The sequence below is a fragment of the Bacillus rossius genome, chromosome 5 (genome assembly GCF_032445375.1).
Source record: "Bacillus rossius redtenbacheri isolate Brsri chromosome 5, Brsri_v3, whole genome shotgun sequence".
Taxonomy (NCBI): domain Eukaryota; kingdom Metazoa; phylum Arthropoda; class Insecta; order Phasmatodea; family Bacillidae; genus Bacillus; species Bacillus rossius.
The window spans coordinates 79,307,656-79,326,097 of record NC_086333.1 but is presented as its reverse complement, the minus strand read 5'-3'; the positions used below and the strand labels follow the sequence as shown (position 1 = coordinate 79,326,097).

Below are 18,442 nucleotides of genomic sequence, written 5' to 3'. Positions count from 1 at the left end.
GACCCCCCTCTGATGCGTCCATTCCGTTTATACAACCGTTTTTTTTTTTTTTTTTTTTTTAGAAACTGTGAAAAATTTGAGCAGAGAAAGTCGAAAATTTGAGTAAAATCGGCTGAAAAACAAGTCTGTTACACTTTGTTGGGCGCTGTGTGTTCACGTTTATCTTGACGAGAGCTGTACTGTAAGCAGGCAGGCATACAAAAGACAAGATGGCTAAAAATAGATACCACCTCTAGACTGTCCACGCAGCAGTCTAGCCGTGTTTTTTTCTTTTTTTTACGCTGTGAAGGGTCGTGGAAAAGATAATTGCTTGAGCTGTCAAAATAAACATCGCTGACGGCAAGGGCGGGAGCGCATCCTGTCGGTCTGTCGCTGTGATTATCTACTCCAAAAACATGTCACAGCATTTCGGGATAGCGTTGTTCTTATCTTTCGTTTATAGCCTAATGTTTTCTACCTGATCCGCACAAGTTCCCTCGTCACGTTTTGAACGAAAATAACAACCAGCCGGCTAGTATTGCCGAACTCGCATGACGTGAATTCACTTATTTTATTCTGTGCATTTTTTCAATACAAAGCACTGTTTTCGAGTTATAGTCTACAATTAAGACATTTTAAGAAGTCAGGAATCTAACTTGACTTCAATTTTCTATATTCGGTTATTACGAGTACTTGTTACAACAATTTATCACGCCATTATCAGCTCTCATAGTAGCGGAGTTTTACAGTACCCGTTAACTCTTTCGTGCACGGCGCGCCGGCCGTTCGCGTCATTAAATTACCGGTGCGACCTATATGGGGGGAATCTTAAATACCAAATTCAAAACCTCAAATTATGGGTGCGACCTATATGCGATGGCGACCTATATACGAGTAAATACGGTATGTCTAAAATAATACTCCAAAACTTGCTAGTGCTTATGATATCAAAAATTTGCAGTTGCTAACGTACATGATTTAAGATGCGATAAGGAATCTCAATGCTGTGGCATTACACAATACAACTGACAATGTTTCTGGTCACTGCTTGACTTCACTTGGCAGCGTTCCAGCTTCTCTGGGGCGTGTTCCAAACACCAGAACTACACCGAACATACTCGGTGTCACAGCCACCCCCCACTTGCCCTAATTCAAATACTTCCAACTGAAGGATTAAAGGAACTTCGTCGTTAATTTTTTAAAGTTAAACTTAACAGCCAGTAGGTTAAGTAGAGATAGTGATGCCATCAGCGTAACAAAATTATAGTGCTCGGAGGGTAATGAAAAGTTCAACGTTCAGAGTGGGGCACTGAACAGAATTTTTGCAATATTGCAAACTTGCACACTTGAATACTTATACACTGGTGTATTTGTGCACTCACATACTTGCACATATAAGGGAAAATTCATTTGATTGTGCAAACTGTTAGTGAGAAAGTTTAACACCTGTCCCACGCAAAAAAAATTTTTTTAATATAATCTATAATAAATTTAGACATTTGTCAATTACATCAAAAAAATGTATTGCTAACATCAGAAACAGTGTAAAGTTGTTTAAAGAACAAAAACATTTATTTTTCACATCAAAAAATGTAATATCTCTTACCTACAGGTAAGAATAATTAACAGATCTCAAGATTACAAATAAAATTATAAAAACACACTGGTATTATTTACCTATTATCAGAACCTTTTTAAATTATTTTCTGTACAGTAAAGCAGTCATATCACTTGGTGTTATGTAACTAGACTCGGTTAACGCTCAAACAAGCAAACCAAATTACATACTCTGTTATTACTGAATTTGTTAATACTGTACCCATTTTCCATTCTATGATATGGAATTAATATTATTAAGTAACAGAACACAGGAATCACACTTTAGATTAAAAACAAGAAGTCTTCAGGCTTGCGAAGCATACACCTGTGTGATGTTGATACAACCAGTTACATCCAGTTATTAATCCCGGTTACTGACACAACAGCACCACAGTGTCTCAAATTTCCTGTTCAACGTTCAAGGATTCGTTAAATGATCGGACTAGTTTTAATGCTATTCATCACTACATATTTTGTTAACAAGCTTTGCTGTACAATTTTTATTACAGGCTATGTGCTATGCATCATTAAATACTCTGACCGCTTGGCTATCAACATAAAAACTCAGAACTAGAGAAACATTTTCTCCAGCCAGCTCCACGCTCCGTCTCGCTCAGGGCCGCGGGCTCACTTGCTCCCCTCCAGTCCCATCACGTGCAGAAAGTGTCGCCGCCCCTCCAGATACTTCATGGCCTCTGCAACAGGCATAGATTGTGTCCACAGCTGTCAGAAGCCACAGGATGAAGTTCAGCAGATGTGCCAAGTGAAATTATTCATTCAAGTTTACAGTAGTAAATATGGTAATACTACCCTTCAGCAACCTTACTGCGTTTTGTAAAAGCAAAATAAATCTCTCCAGTTCATTTATCCCCTCGCAATGTGTAGTGACGGTACCCCTATCACCGGAAGCTCCAAAGGAACAAAGCAAATAAAATATTAATCCCTTCTGGTAGGGACATGACAAACATCTTCGGTAGTAACACTACAGAGAATTAGAACAGCAATTACAGTTAATGCTTTTATTTGCCAAGAATAACAAAGCCAGAATGATCAACGATAACGTATACAAGAGCACCACTCCGATCATGCTCTGCTGTTGATCCTTCAAATCTCGGAAAGCACAGAAGTCAAGTTTTAAATGTTTACCATGTTCAATAGAAAATCTTATCAGGATACAAAACATACCACATGTACATGAACTAGTGAACTTATCGATACCCTACATTTGCATACTGCAAAACATTTCCCAGCTCGGCGCCCTGAAAACAATGCCTTGGCTCCTGACACAAGATAGAAATGAAATGGCAGTGCATGCAAGCGATGCAAGACAAGATAATACGGCACGAGCCACACATGAACACACAGTCTTATGATCCGGGAGAAATATTAAGATATGAACATACAACAAAGGACCAAAGTTTGACAAACTGCAAAATTACGTGGGGCAATAAAAAAAAAAACAATCCCACGTAAATGGATCAACCAATTCTCTCGCTGACAAAGTCGCTGACGACAGAGATGCTCCAGGGTCACAGGTCCTCAGGGACCAATGTTCCAAGCTCGTGCAAAAGTTTGTACTATTGCACTAGAACGTGTCGGTTGTTGATGCAAGGGAAAAAAGGGAAAAAAGGGAAAAAAAAAATTGTATATAAACACATTACTGTTGCACAAATATGTAAAAATATAAATGTATGTAGGCATGCTTGAATATTTTGGGCAAGGAGGACAAGTGTGCCAACTTATGTAATAACACCAAGTTTAAGCAACCCGGAGAATCATACCAGTTTGCAACAAAATTCTTTCAATTTTTTATGCTTGAATTTATCTTTAAATGGATGTAGTTATGCAAAAAGGAACCAACCCACATGAAACCTATTCTGAGTATTTTGAAGTAAAAGTTAATTATAAATTGTAATTCTCCTGTTGATAATATAATGTGGGTATAATTTTAATGGTCCAGTATAAATACTGATATGATAATAGCAACGACGGTACAATCAACCTTGCACTATTTTAATTTATTTTCAAATAAAATATGACAAAATTGTGGGTTGGTTCCTTTTTGCATAACTACGTCCAAATATCCTCGAAGTCAATGCAACGTTGACACCAACACTTTGATAAAAGACGACCCTCCGGGCCGGCCGGGCCTGTGGCACTCACCTCCGTACGAGCGCGGGTAGATGCTGGCCACCACCTCCGGGACCGTGTAGGTGTAGTGGAAGACGTTGGTGGTGGTGGGGTGGCCGCTGGTGGCGTCAAACACCTCCGCGTGGACGACTATCTGCATGTAGTTGTGCTGCGTGAACACCACCTGCCACGAGCCCACATCCTTCCCTCGAGCACGGCCCACTACTGGGAGTCACCTGATCTGTCCTCCTCAAGTCGCAATACTGGCATCTGGAAACACTTGCCTCGGTTGCCACTGCCCACTACAGCATTCAAGCAGAGTCCATCAGGTGTGGGTGGAAGTAAATTACCTCGAGGATGTACACACTACTTCATGTTCAACAGATCATCGGCAAGAGATTGCGGCAGAGACGGCCCAGAAAGGATCCAAGCGGCACTTCAATCCTCGGCAAGTTCATAACTTTAGTGGATTATGGGTGGGAAGCCACAATCGAGAATGCTAAGCAACACAGGTAGTACAGAGTTACTCACTCATGAAGAGCCACCTTGTCTGCACAAATCTCAAAATTGATGCTACTTTGCATCTACACGCATGTTCTTTACACGTGAAAAACAAACTGTGATGCATTGGGTGACTGAAAACTTCTACGCCTACACAGCGGGAGTAATGTGTGCCTATGCATGCAATACGTTGTTATGTTTATCAGCATTAAAACGAAGCAGGTAAGAGGAGGAATGATGTAAACATGCCCAGGTAAGAGGCGGAACAAAGATTCACAATTAAGTGGCTACGAACATTCATTAATACGTCCCACAGGATCTTGGTGTGTATGAGACACATAAACTACCAAATTGCAGTGTTGAAATTGTGTCTCGAATTACCTTCATAAACGGTGACGATTTTTTTGTTTCGGCTCACACGTAAGATGTTCAGCTGCCCATTGTGAACACATGTAATTCAAGATATGAGAATTGCGTTTACATCAGAAATGCTGCGTTAAAGCCATGTCACGCCCCTTTATATTGGTAGTTAGTGCTCACAGCAGACATTAATATATTGCCTGGGAAAATGACTGTAATGAATTTTAGTCCAATACTTTTATGTAATTTTTTTTATTATATTTTTTTGTTTATAACAAAACATCTTGCCACAGAACATACGGGAGCTCCCAGCTTTATTTGGTAAATTGTTATCATAACGGTTTCATACCTATAAACATGATAATTGTATTTTATAGTAATTTTATTGTATTTTTTTTAGATGGTATCTGAGCATGTTAAAGAGTTCAGTAGGAAGTCACATGAATTTATAGGAATATACAAATTATTTTAAGGCTATAAATTTTTATTAATTTTTAATTTGTAATTACAGTTATGTATAGGGATTCCTGATTCACAACCTTTTTCCAGATGTCTAAAAATGATAAAGTTAAATGAGGATAGTGTTTGTCTGGAAACAAATTAAGTTCAAAATAAAGTTGCAAATAGATCTTTATTTAGTTTTAACTGCTACTTCAAAACCTACCTATATTAATTTTTTTATTGAAAATAATTTAATTAATTAAAAAAAAATTTGCTTTGTAGGTTTGCCTGCAGTGCACCCTTAATGAAGGGGTTAAATACATCAGTTAATTTGCACATATTGCAGAAGATAAATAAAAATTTGCATTTATTATGTTGTGCAAAATCAGACACAGACCCTGGTGATAAATAAAGGGGACATATCTATCTGCCAAGTCACCCTTTTTTTGAAGCAGTGTAAACAAGCATGGTGCTGGAATGAAGTTAGTTAGTGTTTGCGCTCAACCAATGAAAATGTCTCCTAACTAGTACGATACGAACCAAGGGCCTGAGAAATCATTGTACTGTTAAAATATACAAAGTAGATGAGGAATGTAGGCTCTATACAAGCCACTTAAGAACTTACATCAAGCATGCAGACTTCTTTAAAAGGACACATTTACTTATTGTTATACCAATTAAGTCAGATAAAAAAAAACACACAAAATTTGAAGGTTTTAAATTTGTTAGGGTGTTAAAAAGGTTTTTTTTTTCTCCATAAAAACCCCATCAACGTTCTCACAGAAGATGGTTTATGTTCAAGAAAACGAGGCATACGTCCATACCTGCGAATGCATCTGCAGAAGCGAGCCTACATTGACGGGTTGGACGAAGTTGATGTCGCTGATGTGGCAAATCTTTGGACGATATTTACTGCAAAACAAGTATGTATAACTTATTAGCTAAAATTGGGAAAAAAAAACAAGTGTTATGTATTTTTATCTGCTTCGAAAACTCATTTTCAAGAAACCTTTTTTGATACACAATAAATAAGGACAAGATTATATGGTGAATAGCGATAAAGCCAAAATAACACTGAAAATCATGTCAATATACAACACATAACGCAAATGCAAGTTAATACATAATAAAGCACCGAAATGCAACAAAAAAAATCATGAGATTAATTGGCATATTAAATCAACATTCAACTTAGATTACAAAAATGTAATCATTTAAAGTATTAAATTCAATGAATGTAAATTATGTAGCATAGAGTAAGTACTAAAATATATGTACTAAATGTAAATACAGCCAAACCTCTCTGAAACGACCCCTCACGGTTCCCAGGAATAGGGTCGTAATAGAGGGGGGGGTCGTAATAGATGATTTCCGAAATTTTCAGTTCGTTTCACCCCCCCCCCCCCCCCCCCCCCCCCCCCCCCCACCGCTACTCGCTAACCAGCCGTACAATGGCAGGATGCTGTCACTCACAATGCTAGACGGCTTTGCTTTAAACCCACTTCAACCTTCATGACAAGTCCGTCGCCCTACAGGCCACCTCTAAAGAAAATATGTGTTATTTTACATGTACGTTTTCTGCTTTCCGTAGTTAAATACACCAGAACCCCGGATTTAACGAAGCAGTGATTTTACGAATACATTCTCGGGAACCGTCAAAAAATTGGACATTTTGACCAAAATGTGAAAATCAGAAAAAAAAAAATTTTAAAAAAAAATGAAAGATCATTAAAATCTGTTAATTTTAACACACCGCGTATATTTGTGTCGGCTTTAATACTTCCAATAATGTTCATGTAATAATAACAGAAAAATAATGGGACATTTCCTTTAAAAATATGGCAGCTGTAGGTTCTGCAACGCGAGTGGGCGCACACTAAGGCCCGAATTCAGAGTTGACCTTCGAAAGCACATTCAACTCTCATTCATCTAGCAGACTCTCCACCTCTCATACTTCAAAAACGCCTTTCGAATGACTGCCAGCTGAAAGCTTGTTCCCATCCACTTTCAGTGAAGATCTGGCAACATGGCACAAAAATTTTCTTTGATCAAGTACTTGGAGTGTGTATAGAAAAGCGCCCTATTTCATTTTGATTGTCTTTTGTCTGCTCTCCAGCTGAAAAGATTGGACACGAGGTTGAGAAGTTTTCTGAAGATGGATACGTTGCCTAAAATTATAGCGTTTTCTCCCAATTAAAAAGAGATTATTTTTGATCTCGTGAGAAAGCACAAAACCGTAATCGAAAACAAAAACAAAAAAAAAACAGATGCAGTTTCTAACAGAGAAAAAAAAATTGTGTTTCGAACTCTTGATCCCGATAAAAATCAAACGGGTCTGCAAAATTTCTTATATACCTTCGCGGAACTGGATTTTCATTTTCAAGATCATCAAAAAAATTCAAAAACCTCGTCAATGTGATTTGGAAATTCATCCAAATCTTCTGCCATCGCTACAAAACACGTGTCTGATGCACACTTTGCGGGCGAAACGATTTCTTTAAAAACTCATATTTAATTCCAAAACATTTTACATATCTGCCATATGACAAAGATGTTTTAAACAATTACAAACGTACATGAACACGTTTTTATGTGGGAATTATATATTAAAACCATCAACTGCTCCGCCGATTTTCAACTGAACAGGCATTTGAATGAGCTTCAGACCACATTCACTTTCAAGTGGTTGGCTCTCCTTATCCAGCAGTCAACCAACCACTGAAAAACGTCTCTGCCGAGCAGCTTCAATTGAAAAGCCTTTCGGTGTGTGGATAACCGTCGAAAGAGCTCTCGGCCCTAAGCTCGCCCGGCTGGCTGGCGGCAGCGGCTTCATGACGCATAAGCTCACCCCTCCCTCCCCATTCGTTAACATTCTTCAAGGCTAGCTCATCCCTCCCAGACACACAAACCTATTGTCCTCCCTTACAACACCCCAACTTCGCTCCCCTTTGAAAAACCTTCAGTGAGAAAATGCTCATTTCACCCTCCCTTCTCCCGTAAAATTGGGCTATTATGAATGGGGTACTAAAGCGGTAAGGGAGGGGTCAAAATATGTCACTTTTCACACCAAGTTCGAGTTCAGTCATCTCTGGCAAGTAATTTACAAGCTTTCAAACTTAAATATAAGTGTATTTTAATAGCAAGGGTCCTATGAAAAGGAATATACTGAATAAAATCAAGCTGCTGTCACCAAACAAAGCATAATACGGCCCAATGCGTGGTCGCTTCGTTATTGCTCGCGCGAGAGGTGAGACGTGGAATGTTAGAAGAAAGATAAATGCGAGGGAGACAGACGGCAGCCCGTGTGTTTCCTGCGTGGGCAATAAGTGGCGTAGCCTTTTTTTTATGCTGGGTGAAGCGACCTTTTTCTATCAACCCACGGGAATAGATAATTGCTTGAGCTGTCAAAATAAACATCGCTGCGGCAGTTAAAACAAGTCGAGGCGGGCGTGCATCCAGTCGGTCGCTGTGTATTGTCAACCGATAGTAATCAAAATCAAGAGAAATCCAGCAGGTAGCTCTCTTTGCCTTAACTGCGTACCACACTAGACACTCGCAAAAAGCTAAACGTAAACACGTTGCCACAAAAACCTTTATCTGCACCCTGCCGGGAAAGGGACGTGGAATGGGGGTTGTTAAGCGCTGACAGCGGTCGACAGGAAGTGGTATCTATTTTTAGATATGCGCTGCCTCGTACAGCACTCGGCAAGAGAAACGCAGTAACACGCTACTCACCACAAGAAACTTATTTTCTGTCCGATTTTCGGCAATTTATTACGGTTCCTCGAAATCGGGTTGTAATAGAGAGGTGGTCGCAATAAATGGGGTCGCAACAAAAAGGTTTTACTGTAGATTGAAAAAAAAAAAAAAAATTTTTTTTTTTTAATATTGCATCTGTAATTAGTAACTAAATTTCACAATAGGCATTGGTACATTTTTCAAACATACATAATCTTGCTGAATAATTTTTATTGTTTCCAGTAGTTAAACATGCTTATTATGAATTATATTGTAAGCATGCTTCATGTATCAGTCAAAATGACACTTTATTGATGAAGTATTATTGAACAAGAAAGTGTCGTATTTTTTTTTAAAACCGTGGTATCTTTATTAACATTGAAGTTCATAAAAAATAAAAACAATAAAACTGAAATCTCTTGTTTTAAAAACAAAATGAACCAACAAAAAAAACACAAAAAACTTGTCTCTAACAATAAAAAGTTTCAAAAGCACAAAATTCCATATACTACACAACAATAGTATAACACTAATCTTGGAAATATTTGTTGAAAATATATTTCAAAGAAATTTATTAAAACACTGTGAATCACAGGAACTGAGATTTAAAAAACTGGGGTTCTTAATGACTCACATTTTTGTGAGAAAAAAAAACTCTTGAAACTGCTAATTGCCAAAGCTTGGCTATCCGAGATAACAACATGTACTTCATTCATGAGACTTTCACTTATAAAACCAATTTCCATTCTCCTCCCATTTTGTTTATTTAATCGTTATTTACCTTACAGCCTCAGCTCACGTAACCTCTTGAACACACTTTCTGCTATGCACTCAATTGTACAGATCACATTTGTACACAATTACGATTGTGTCGATGAACCAAATGTGAGTGTGTTTTGTAAACAGATACAACAAAAGTTACCTCAGAACATTCCCCCCCCCCCCCCCCCCCCCCCCCCATTATACTTTTTATCTTATCAAGCATTGGAAAGTGTTGCAAACATGCCGCATCGACAATATAGATAGTGGACTGTTGTGTAAATATTACACACACATTCAAACCTTACCAGCTGCAAATTTTAAAGTTTATTAAAGTACAAATTGATCAACACTACAAATTCTGGTACAGTATTCAAAACAATTTAAACTCATACTTCTTGTACAGTTTAAGTCATAAACTAAGAAAAAATTATGATAACAATAGTGCAGGCATTGAAAGAGACAGTCAGTTGTTTACAGCATGGTTTCCCGTGACATGTTTCGGAAATAAAGGAGACTGTGTCCACAGACTCACCCGTAAAGGTACGCGCTGGTCCACGCCAGCTCCAGCGCATGTCTCATGAGGAAGCCTCCGAACACATTGTTGTGCAGGTTGCGGTCCTTAATGAGCAACACACGGCTTCCGTGAGACAATCTGCACTGTCGTCTGTCGACCAAGTGCGCTCATACACACACATTTGCTACAGCGATGAACACAATCAAGTCCATGCCATGTACATTAACGTTAAATTGGAAAAAAAAAATTATAATAAAGAATAAATGTATGAATTTCAGCAAGCGTGTGAAATGTTCATTAAGGGGGATTAGGCCTCTCCATCTTGTAATATCAAAAATTTAGATACCGCTTGCAATAAAGCTTCCGTGCTATTTTTTGTGGTTCGACATGGCATATGACTTAGCTTTGGCTACTTGTTGAAGTCAACACTTGTGAACTGGTGTTGTTATCATGACAGTTGTAGTCGCCCGCATGAAATAAAAAGTTATTTCCTTGCAGCACTTACAGACTAGAGCCTCTTGGTAAATACGTGTTTGCAACAAGGTATAGGAGGTCTGGGAGGTATGATATATGCCTTGATGTCCTAAAACTTGGGATAAATACTTCAAAATTAGAATTATAGCAACAAGATGGAAGATCCATGATGGCAGGGCCTAATACCCCTTAAGGAACCATTTTCATTTCTGATTATTCTTAGCTCCTAGATTCCTTAAGCCACGCACAAGAGCAGCTCTTGTGCTCACACGAAGTCTGAGAGCATGAGCTCATCACACAACTGGGATTAGATCCGTCGCCCGGCAACCAAGCGCACACAAGCAGTAGTAACGGACAAACTAAGGCTTCAAGTACCAGGATGGTAGTGCAGGGGGCATGACCCGTGGGTGCTAGACACTCTCACTCCCTGGACCGCAGTGCCCCAGAGGGTGCCGCAACTCCGATTCCTCTGCTACATCGCCCCCGATCTACCACGCCCGACATCCTCCAAACTGTTCCCGACTCCCGCCCAGCTCTCACACCACTAACGGGCGGAGGCTGCCTGTTGCAGTCAGGTGCCTCACTACGACAGACGGAAAGCGACTCGAGACCAAGATTCGGTGTCTCAGTTCTGTGAAGGTCCGGCCCGACATCAACTCGCCCCGACAAACACTCCAGCGTGCGAGATTTCACACTTAACTTTTGCAAGCACATGTCAAAACCATTACATTTTCAACCTGCAGTTTTGCCATTTGTAAAATATTTACTTTAAAACATTCATTAATTAAATAAAAGTTGTGAAGACTTTTTTTTACTTATTACTTTTAAATACTGTGTATAACTGAGAGTCCAAAAGTTTGTTCCTGGTGCTTTGAACTAACATGACTTTACTGTTGTGCTTTTCTGATCCTGACCACCTCCACTGGTGAACGCTTGTTGGCGTGATGATGTCTTATAAATCGATGAACGCCGGCTGCACGCACGAAAAAGCATGACTCATTGTCACGTTCCGCCTGAGCCGAGCGTGCAAGAACCGGTCAACCACCGTGCGAGAAAATCTTCTATAATATCAAACAGGTTGAGGCGGCCTTTTTAACTAATTGTTCGTGATTATATTTAAACAAATAATTTAAATTAAATTTGCAAAAACTGTAAATAATATTTAAAAATTAAAAAAGTATGCAATTTTTCATCAATGTTTTCTCATGACGTTATCACGTAAAATTATCGTCCGTGAACCGACATTACGGACGAGAAAATGACTGGGACTGAAAAGTGGTTGCGAGCGGGCGTGCGGGCTGGCTGACCTCGGGGTGGCTGAAGACGATGGTGTTCTGCTTGGCCTCGCCCATCCACCGGCCGCCGGGGGGCAGCACCCGCGCGAACCTGTGGCTGTGCAGGTCCACCGAGCGCAGGAACAGGCTGTGCACCAGGCCCTGCTCCTCCGCGTCCGGCACAGACTTGAGCAGCGACACGCCCTTCTGCCGGGTGCGACGCCTCTTGCGGTCTGCGCTCACGCCCCGACCAGTTGGCCTCTACCACACGGAGTCCACTTCGCACACGTGTGCACTAAGCGTGCTCTCTTAAGATAAAACTTTGTTACTTTTACTGCAATGGAAATATTGATTCCCAGAATAAAACTAAAATAAAATCATCTTTAAAGTAAAATGTGGAAACATGCGTTTTTATTAACATTTTTTGCAATTGCAAATCAAAGAGACGATCATTTTTAATTCACGGTTTACTAGTTGGACTAGCTTTATTAGTGTATTAGTGACTTTCATTAAAGGTTAGATAAAAGTCACGGCTGAAAGGTTAGCTAAAATAGTTATTTTGTATTCATTGGAAAAAAATTTGTGAGGCTAAAACAAAAAAAAAACAAAAAATGAAAAGTTACTAATTTTTTAGACTTTTCGTTTTCTACGATTCATGGGCTCTGCTCGAGGTGAGTGCATTGTTCTGCACGGAGCCGAGACTGGAGTGGGGTCGGCACCTTCGCCGCCGGCCAGGATCTCCCGCTCGTGCTCGTCCTTGGGCGCGAGGCGGTTGACGACGGCCGGGCCGGAGTTGGTGGAGTTGCGCGCGGCCATGAGGAAGAGGGCGCGGGTGAGGCGCTGGTAGTTGCCGCCCCCCGCGTCCTGCTCCAGCCACACCACCGCCTCGAGGGAGGAGCGCCCCACCCACGACACGTGCCCCGACAGCCGGATGTCCCGGTCGCTCTGCAGCAGCCCGGCCGACTGCCGTCAGCAACCCACACCGCCCAGACACCGTGGCACTTCCAGTCTAGAACCATACTGGCATTGGAGATCCTTCACTTAGTAAGATTTTACAAATGGTTTATTAAGATTGACTAGACGTTAGGGAATGACGTGGCCAGAGAGACAGTCACATTGAGGACACACGTAGTTGGCTCTAAACACATGGCAAGGCCATCAGAAGCGCTAAGTCGAGGTAGATATATTGGCTAGCTCCAGAATAACACAACCAGCGTCACACCGAGTGTCTTTGCCACGTGTGGCGTTGAGGGCAGCTGCAGAGAAAGGAATCAGGTCAGCAGAGCAGAGCACAGCAGGAGTGGGAGGGGTAATGACGTAGGAGGCGACAGAGAATGCCAGGAAATGGAGGGAGCACACCGACATTGAATCAGACACAAGTTAAATTCAAAATAAACTCACGGGAAGATTTGCGCTATTGTAATATAAAACATCAACTAAGGCCAAAAGAGCTTCTAAAGCCCCGGTAATTAGTCACGGAGTCAGTCAGTGGGAAGCCACGCTACACCGCAGCCCAGAACTACGAACAGTGTGTGACCAGTCACGATGGTTCAGCGGTAGATGTATTAACTTTCGGCATTACGCCGATGTATGAGCGTTAAAGTTGGTACCAAGGACTTCTCTCTCCTCTGTAAAACTTTGTAAACTAAAAAAAACTTCAAAATACTGTTTTTTAACTACGATATAGTAACTTGGAAAAATGTTAAAATTGGGTACAGAAGTTACAATGGATCAGAATGTAATTTAAAACCATTAGATAATTAAATATAGTAAAAATTAACATAAATTAATATGCGAGAAAAATAAAATGTAAAGTTTGTAGGACTGTATTAGTACAGGATAAAACACTGCCAATCGAAGACGGAAATTGCAGACAACACAACATATTTATTTCAAGTCTTATCTGCAATAGAATTAGATATGGATTAAGCCCAGATGTTTTTAGAAAGTTAAAAGTTGTTAAAATAATTTTATTTACAAAGTTATGTAAAACCAGTTGCTTTTAAGAATTATTGTTGAAATAACACATCTGCAATTCTAATCAGCACTCAAAATTTCACAAAAAAAAACCAGCCAGGATTGTCCCGAGGACCAAGTCGGCAGGCACACTTCACATCGAGCAGCGCGCAACGCAGCTGACTTGCCTTGGGCACGTGGTCGGTGAAGTCGATCTGGTCGACCAGCACAGTGACGATGACGTACGGGGTCACGTCCCCGGGCTTCGAGCGAGGGTCGTGCAGGTGCTTGTGGGCGACCCACACTGCAACACGCAGAGCACAGTCGCATCAGACTGCGCAGTGGTTCGCTTGCGTGGGCAACCGTGAAGGTGTTTGAAAACTGTCTCAGCAACTGCGAGGCCTCCATTAACATGGCAGAACTGTATTTTACTTCTGATAACATAGTTATTTCAGTTGTTTTGAAAATAAAAAATAATGTTTCATATTTATAATAAAAATGGAAAAAATTAATAACTTAACATATTTCAATATTGTACTAAATAATCTACATTATGCTTCATATTAGGTTTGTATGGGTTCGAATGTAAACCATTACAAAGAGAACGCTTCAATTCTAGTTTCTGAAATAACAATCAAGAATGCAAATAGCTGTGAGGAAGAAACTTTTCGAAGGAAATACATCTCTCTTCTCCCTGCCTGAGCAAGATGGGATGCACTGCTGACTACATTGCTCTCGCCCAGTACAGAGGCTGCACTGTACGAAGCAGTGGGGTTGCGAGGAAAGCTGAAGCACTGACCCGCGAACATGTCCATGTCCTCTAGAAGGCGGCCCATCCTCACGCTGCCCAGGAACGTCACGTACTTGTCCTGAAGCGAGAAGTCCTCCGACAAGGGGATGATCGCGCTCGTGAAACTGTCCTGCGCCGGGGCAAACACGACCCTGCGTCACCAGGCGCGGAGAGCGCGAGCGCAGCCCTGTTGTGAGAGAGCGAGGAGGCACAGAGGTAGGACACTGGAGGACCCGGGTCCAGATCCCTATACAGCCATCCTGAAGTCACTCCACGCAGGTGCTGGGACGGTTCCTGCCTGCAGTCCTTGGCTGGCATTACCGAGTCACACGTGAACAATATCGCGGGCACAACTAGCGGAAGAATACTTTGTGCCCTTTTCAACAAACACCTTTTCATTAGCCAGTATTCTGGTAACCTGTACAGGATTATTGCTTGGTCCATCTTCAACTGCTGTAACATGTCAAATAATACATATTCTTTTGAGATGAATTTGGGGATTTGCAACATGTTTAATGATCATAATTTACATGAATTAATGTCTTAAAATATTTCCAAATTAACTTACTTCCATTTAACTAAGTTTTATAAAGTTACTTTTGTTCAATTTTGATTACTCATTTAAGTTTTTGTGAGCTTTAACATTTCTTTCTTTTTGTACATTTTTCTTGCTATATATCTCTGTCTGAAAGCTGAGGAGTGCAATATTTTTCCAGTTACGTAAGAATTGGAGGGAGACAGATGTTGCATGTGTATGGAAAAGACTAATGATTTTGTTAAATTGCTGTTGCCATGAGCCAGTATTGGCTGATTTTTTTTTGTCCATTTTAGTGATTGGTCAGAAATTATGTCAATTGAGCACCTTTTTTTTTTCTTGAAGAACAAAGTACGACCCTGGAGGTATCTGTATGAAGTTCCAAGAACTTGCGTGTCAGGTGGTGGCTTAGAGTCAATTCAAAGTCTTAACGACCAGTCTGTAGTTTCGACATGTATTTGTTTTTGTGGTCAGAAGATGACAGCCATGGCTACTTACTTACCACGAGAGGTAGTGAGATGAGAACACAGTATTAACGGAACCAGAAGGTGTGGGAAAAAGTAGTGAACCCAGTCTCGAAATGTGGGCGAGCCAGTGACCAGTGTGTTTTGGACGGTATGGAATACATCGCAATTAAATACAAAGCCCAAAAATTTTAAACAAATAAAATCACTTATAAAGGCTATTTTCACATATTTCAGATGCCTTACAAATTTGTAGAAATTGTACTTATGCAGTACAGTATCTTAAAATGTAGAGTTACACTTTTTTTTCTTCCAAAAAACTGAACTTATTTTAAAGGTCAAGTGTGGTCTGAAGTAAAGAATTTGTATTATTGCTCAAATTTTTTTTAATTGCAGGTTTTTTTTTTTAAAGGAGGGTAGGGAGAAGATTGCCCCAACACCTTTCCCATAGGACCACCACAGGTGGGAACCAGAAGTACTAGAATAAAACTCACACGTTCAGCACAAAAATCCAAGTCTGACTTCGGCAATTGCATTAAAAATTATTTTCTTACAAGTAATGAATGAAGGCGTGGTTGGCAGCTGCGGGGCTTGGAAGATGTGTCACCTGCATGGAGCGCTCGGGCAGCTCATCCTGGCTCGCCGGCAGCTGGGACAGCAGGTGCGAGCGGACGGTCTGCAGGGGCTTGTACGCCCGGTCGATCCCCATCAGCTGGATCAGTTTCGACTTCACTGCAACAGCACGCCCAACCCGTCCAAACAAACGTAGTACGGGGAGCACAACCTCCGAGGAATCATACCCACCCAAACGATAAAACGTTTTAGCGTGACTTACAAGTACCGCTCATCTCTGTAAGTGATGGAAGTGAGACAAAGAAAGAAGTTGTACATTTTGCATTACTAATCATACAATCAACAGATATGACTCAAATTTTGTGTATAACAATTATCACTGTCAGTAGTTTTATTGACGTGCTGACAAAAAAGCCTAGCCAATAAAATTTTAAAAATAAAAAAAAAATACGGAATCATGTGCAATCTAGTATGCAACATGGTACCTTGCTATAGGGACATTCACTTGTCTATATAAAGGTATGTAGATTCTATTATGATAAAAAAATTATAAAAACATAAAAACAAACTGCCAAATTCCATAATTCCTGCCTACATCTCTCCCTCCCTTAATATTTTTTTTTTACCAAAACTATGTTCACCTCAAATATTTGAAATTAATTACCAATTTAAATATAATATACGTACCAGTATGCATTGTTGGTTCTGCATTTTGAGTTGAATAAAAGCATATTGAGTTGCTCAAAATGCATCTGGAAGAAATTTAATCCAAAATTAACTTACAAAATACAAAACTAACATAAGAAAGGTATATAGAAATCATAATTTAAAGAATGTATTGCATAATACTACCTACTGTGATTTAATGATATTACTTCGTCGGAAACACTCAGTTTTAGCCAAGTGCCTCAACACAGATAATCTCATTATTACAAGAAATAAATAATTAATAACTCAAACTAAATTAAAGTGTCCAATGTTATTTTACACGAGGAAAAAAAAAATTAAAACCTACTAAGGTAACCCTTTCCTAACTCCATGACATTTAAAATACTTTAAAAGTAAACACGGTACACCCACTTTTACTACATTTATAATGGCTAAGGGCAAGAGTACAAACGGCCATAATTACATTTTAATGCTTGGTTTACGATCATAGACATTTTATAGAATCGATTCCGTTAAGATGATGATAAAATAACATTTTTATTTTGTAGAAAACAGAATATGTTTACAAATTTTACTTAGAAAAAATTCCCTCTACAGCGTTCACGAACAGCTATTTTTGACCTTCCCGTTATTGACTCAAAGGCTTAAATGGACTCCATTGAAAATCGAAAAACACAATGAAGTTTATGAATGTATCGCTTGTGCCACGAAATTTCTGATACAGAAAAATATGTGCTGTAATAGAGGTATTGTGAATATTCGGAAGTGATCGAATTGGGAGTAACGAGAATTATTTCGGAAAATGTTTACACGAAGAGTTTTGTACAGAAAAGACCTGCGGTAATGAATTTAAACATAATACATGGCACCGATTTACAAACGAGCCAATCTGTATTTGCCCAGAGTGCCAGTTCTTGAGGACCGGGAGAATTTAAAGTTTTAAAAAATAAAAAAAAAATAGAAGGGCTAGAAAAATAGGTTATTCAACTTACAATAATACTTAAATACTTTAATGTACTGTTACGAATACGGGAGGCAAGGGCGCGACGCGCGCAATATACTAGAGCATCCTGGCGGCCCGGCACTGCTATTGAAGTCGCACGCATACCTTCGGGGAGGCATGTTTTTTTCTTTTTACAGTATGTCCCCAGGACGCACATCTGTGGCACATAGGGACATCTTCGAAGCCCGATTGATAGATCTCTATGATGATCTCACTGAAGTAGTGAAACTTTACTCTGAGAGAATCTTTTTCGGATTGATGGAGTACGATCTCCCAGGTGCCAGAAGTGGTGTAGCTGGGTTCGTCAGGAGTACTGTGTCGTATCAGGCAGCTGTAGTTGCAGAGGGCAATGATGTTGAAACCTGTTCGAGTGATGTCGTATCGCAGTAGCCCAATGTCAACCTCCTTCTTAGGAAGGTCCTTTATGACATAATTCTCTGTTGTTTTTTTTATCCGCATGGGCGTTTGTGTTTAGTGAAACTCAGACATGGTCAACAGGGTTTGTTCGGTGCTCATGCACCTTCACAATGGAGTTTCGGAAAGTTATTCAATTTTCCAGGCAACAGCTTAGCAATCCACTTGGCTGTCTTTGACAAAGATCGGTACTGCCCGATATCTGGGTTGTTGATTCTGGGTAGTTGCATCAGTGGATTGTTGTTACAGTTGATGCATGCGTTGAG

At 40.1% G+C, this 18,442-nt stretch overlaps 1 protein-coding gene across 1 annotated transcript; it reads right to left on the bottom strand.

Annotated features, from left to right (window-relative positions):
* Positions 1-1,529: 1,529 nt before the first annotated feature.
* On the bottom strand, positions 1,530-17,244 carry LOC134532082 (acyl-coenzyme A thioesterase 9, mitochondrial-like). Its single transcript, XM_063368304.1, has 11 exons — positions 16,947-17,244; positions 16,778-16,842; positions 16,125-16,249; positions 14,528-14,648; positions 13,917-14,032; positions 12,492-12,717; positions 11,806-12,005; positions 10,043-10,128; positions 5,835-5,922; positions 3,742-3,892; positions 1,530-2,273 (listed from the first exon to the last, which is right to left on the bottom strand). The coding sequence occupies exons 1-11, from the start codon at positions 17,015-17,017 to the stop codon at positions 2,206-2,208; spliced, it is 1,317 nt and encodes a 438-aa protein (XP_063224374.1). The 5' UTR covers positions 17,018-17,244; the 3' UTR covers positions 1,530-2,205.
* Between the last annotated feature and the right edge of the window lie 1,198 nt (positions 17,245-18,442).

Coding starts and splice junctions, on each gene's coding strand:
- LOC134532082 (XM_063368304.1), bottom strand. CDS start 17,017: ATGAGATTATCTGTGTTGAGGCACTTGGCTAAAACTGAGTGTTTCCGA. Junction 12,006..12,491: donor GATCCTGGCCGGCGGCGAAG/GTGCCGACCCCA, acceptor GCGTGAGCGCAG/ACCGCAAGAGGCGTCGCACC. Junction 2,274..3,741: donor CTACCCGCGCTCGTACGGAG/GTGAGTGCCACA, acceptor TGCCTGTTGCAG/AGGCCATGAAGTATCTGGAG.